Genomic DNA, 2,869 nt, shown 5'->3' on the forward strand with positions numbered 1-2,869 from the left:
TTTCACACAATAAAATGGAAATTAATTATTTAAAAATCAAACATTGTATTTTTCTGGATTTTTGTTTTAGATTCCATCACTCACAGTTGAAGATTACCTATGATAAAAAATTACAGTCATCTACAAGCTTTGCAAGTGGGAAAACCTGAAAAATCAACAGTGTATCAAATACTTGTTCTCCCCACTGTATCAGACTGGGCTGCCCAGTTTTGTTGCGGTCTCGCAACAGAAAACAAGCAGGTTCTCCGTCACGGGCAGAATGACGTCAGTCATGAAATTAGCATGTCATGATATTATTTATTTTACTGGTCAAGATTTTTTTTACCGGTATTATCGTGAACGATATGATATGGCCCAGCCCTACGGTAGAGGGTAAATTTCTACTGTAGGCCAACTTCATACCGTTTCTACTGTCTACCACGCAGCCCTACAACACAGTTGAACAATTTTCATTATGAGCAGACTGAATCGAATTGAATCAATTTACAGAAATGGCCACGATACCCAGCCCTGTTCACGACACTCCTTCAGTTTTGGTTCTCGTGAGTGACGAGCATGAAATAATACTCACTGCAACGTCCAGCTGGTCGAGGGGTACGGCCTCCTCTGCTAGCAGCTGTACTGAAGAATCAGCGTTGACTGTTACTGACCCACTGCTCACTGCGAGTGTAGACACACACACACACACAGTTAGTGACATGCTGGCCATCATCATGAGACCAGCACAACGTGAATAAAGTCTAACMTGTTAAATCTGTAGGGAGGAATCAGTAAAGTTGGATGGATTTCTCCACAACACAGATGCTCTTCACACGTTTCTGAGATATCTTACCAAAGTATTTGGAAGAGGTGCCGTCGTCACTAAAGACTGTGACGACACCGGGCCGGAGSACCTGCAGGGTGGGCACGTGGGCAGGCAGGATACCAAATGCACCAGTAAGTGTCGGCACATCAACCTGTTTCACACTGGCTTCTTTAAAGAACACCTAGAACAGAAAACACACACGCCATYAATTTACTTTAAGAGAACAAATACAGCTGGAGTAAAAACTGTTTTGATCATGAAAAAAATAAAATAAAACGTAAAGCCAATTCTACTGCTGCTTGTTGCCTCCTCTTCTATATTTCTAGTGAAATACTGGGTTGCTTTGTTTTTGACCTCTATATTCTTGTAGTTGGGGAATAAAAGTGTTTGTTCTCCTTTAAATGAGGAGTTTCTTTTAAAATAAAAAAGAAAACATGTTGTTGCACCGACTTTGAGCTTATGGATATAAATATATAAATATATATGGATTATATGGATTTTGAATATAATTGGAGCTTGTGCAGGTGGCTTGTCTGTAGAGCTTTTGCCTCTCAGCAAGAAGGTTGCAGGATAGAATCCCAGCTGGGGACTTTTCTGCGTAGAGTTTGAATGTTCTCTCCGTGCATGCGTGGGTTTTCTCTAGGGGTGCACCCAAATAAATAAATGAATAAAATAAAAAAAACTGACATTGTTCACTGAGAAAGATTTTAGTTTTTTATATATTTTTTCCTGTTTATTATTGTTTGAATTTCTTTTGATGTAAAAAGGTGCAGATATTATAAGATTTTTTTCTTCCTTCTGCTGCTGTTCATTTATTTTTCATTTGCATTTTTTTGTATACTGAATTTGCTTTGTTTTCTAAATGAAATGAATGAATAAACAAAAAAGTAAAACATGTTAGCTCATGCTAGTCTGTTGTTTACTAAAATATTCCAATTTATTTKTATGATCTTTCTCTCAAATCCATCAGAATTACCTTTAAATAATTTAAAGACTACATAATAATAAGTATTAGAAAAAAATATGCCTGAATAATTCAGTTGTACTAGTTTTTATGAAATTCAGTATAAACTATAAGCAGTATTTTTCTTGTGTACATGAATATGGTCTTTTTATTTGTCCTGATGTGTATAATAATAACATATACAATTATAATAACTTTTTTCTTTAGTTTTATAATGTCACCTCCGCTGACCATAAAGGTTTCCCAAAAGGCCTCGGAAAGGCCCGTGGACCACCAATTGATAATCACAGTTGTAGCTTGTTTTGCGGCTCTGGACACATTTTAACAAGGGGCAGAAATGGTTCTTTTGATCATAAAGGTTGCAGACCTCTGACCTAATTAAATCAGGGCTCGTTTGTACAAGTACATATATTTTAATAAAATCAGAGAGTCAAAACAACCATCTTGCAGCAGTAATGCAAATAGTAGATAATAATTAGAACACGTTATTGGTATGAAATACAATGCTACACTTAAACATTTGTGTTTAAAATAAACTTGAAAGGTTAATAGAAGGAGTACTTTAACTTTTTTTTTTACAATGATTCATTAGTCTGCAAAAGACGGTCTTTAAAGAGAATTATAGCTACTAGGCTAAGCTAACAAAGCTAAATACTTTTCAGACACTCAGATCAATTATGCGCGCGAGTTTTACCTGTTTTGGGCAGCAAATGTAATTAAACCATTCATCGGTTGCATTCTGCATGACAACATTAGGATTAGAGTTTAAACCAGTCAGTGCCATGCATTTAACGACATATATATTACTAGGTTAGCCGACAAGCTAAGTGGGCCAGAGAAGCCTGGGCACCAGCATCAGCTTCATACCTGGGTTGGAGAGGCAAAAGTGAAGGACATCTGGGGGCCACCGGAGACGTCAGCATAGGAGCGAGTCTGTCTGAGCACAGGGACAGCCCGGCGGAGAAATCTTGCTGCCATCATGTCTGAAAGCTTTTCAAGCACAAGACAAACCAGCCCCGGCGTCAAGGACGTTGAGAGAAGCTACCCATAAGGCTTTGCGGCCGCGCAAAGGACGTTGGGTAATGTAGTCTCATTAGAAC

The 2,869-nt window shown here is 37.9% G+C and overlaps 1 protein-coding gene across 1 annotated transcript in view; it reads right to left on the reverse strand.

Moving 5' to 3' along the window:
- Nucleotides 1–2,806, reverse strand: part of atp5f1d (ATP synthase F1 subunit delta) — a 7,472-nt gene extending 4,666 nt beyond the window's left edge. The window contains exons 1-3 of the mRNA XM_014004560.1: nt 2,637–2,806; nt 833–986; nt 572–660 (exon numbers count right to left, since the gene is read on the reverse strand). Coding sequence (XP_013860014.1) covers nt 572–660; nt 833–986; nt 2,637–2,750 — 357 coding nt within the window. The 5' untranslated portion in view covers nt 2,751–2,806. The remainder of the gene's footprint in view (nt 1–571; nt 661–832; nt 987–2,636) is intronic.
- Between the last annotated feature and the right edge of the window lie 63 nt (nt 2,807–2,869).

This window comes from Austrofundulus limnaeus, unplaced genomic scaffold, assembly GCF_001266775.1.
Source record: "Austrofundulus limnaeus strain Quisiro unplaced genomic scaffold, Austrofundulus_limnaeus-1.0 Scaffold25, whole genome shotgun sequence".
Lineage (NCBI taxonomy): Eukaryota > Metazoa > Chordata > Actinopteri > Cyprinodontiformes > Rivulidae > Austrofundulus > Austrofundulus limnaeus.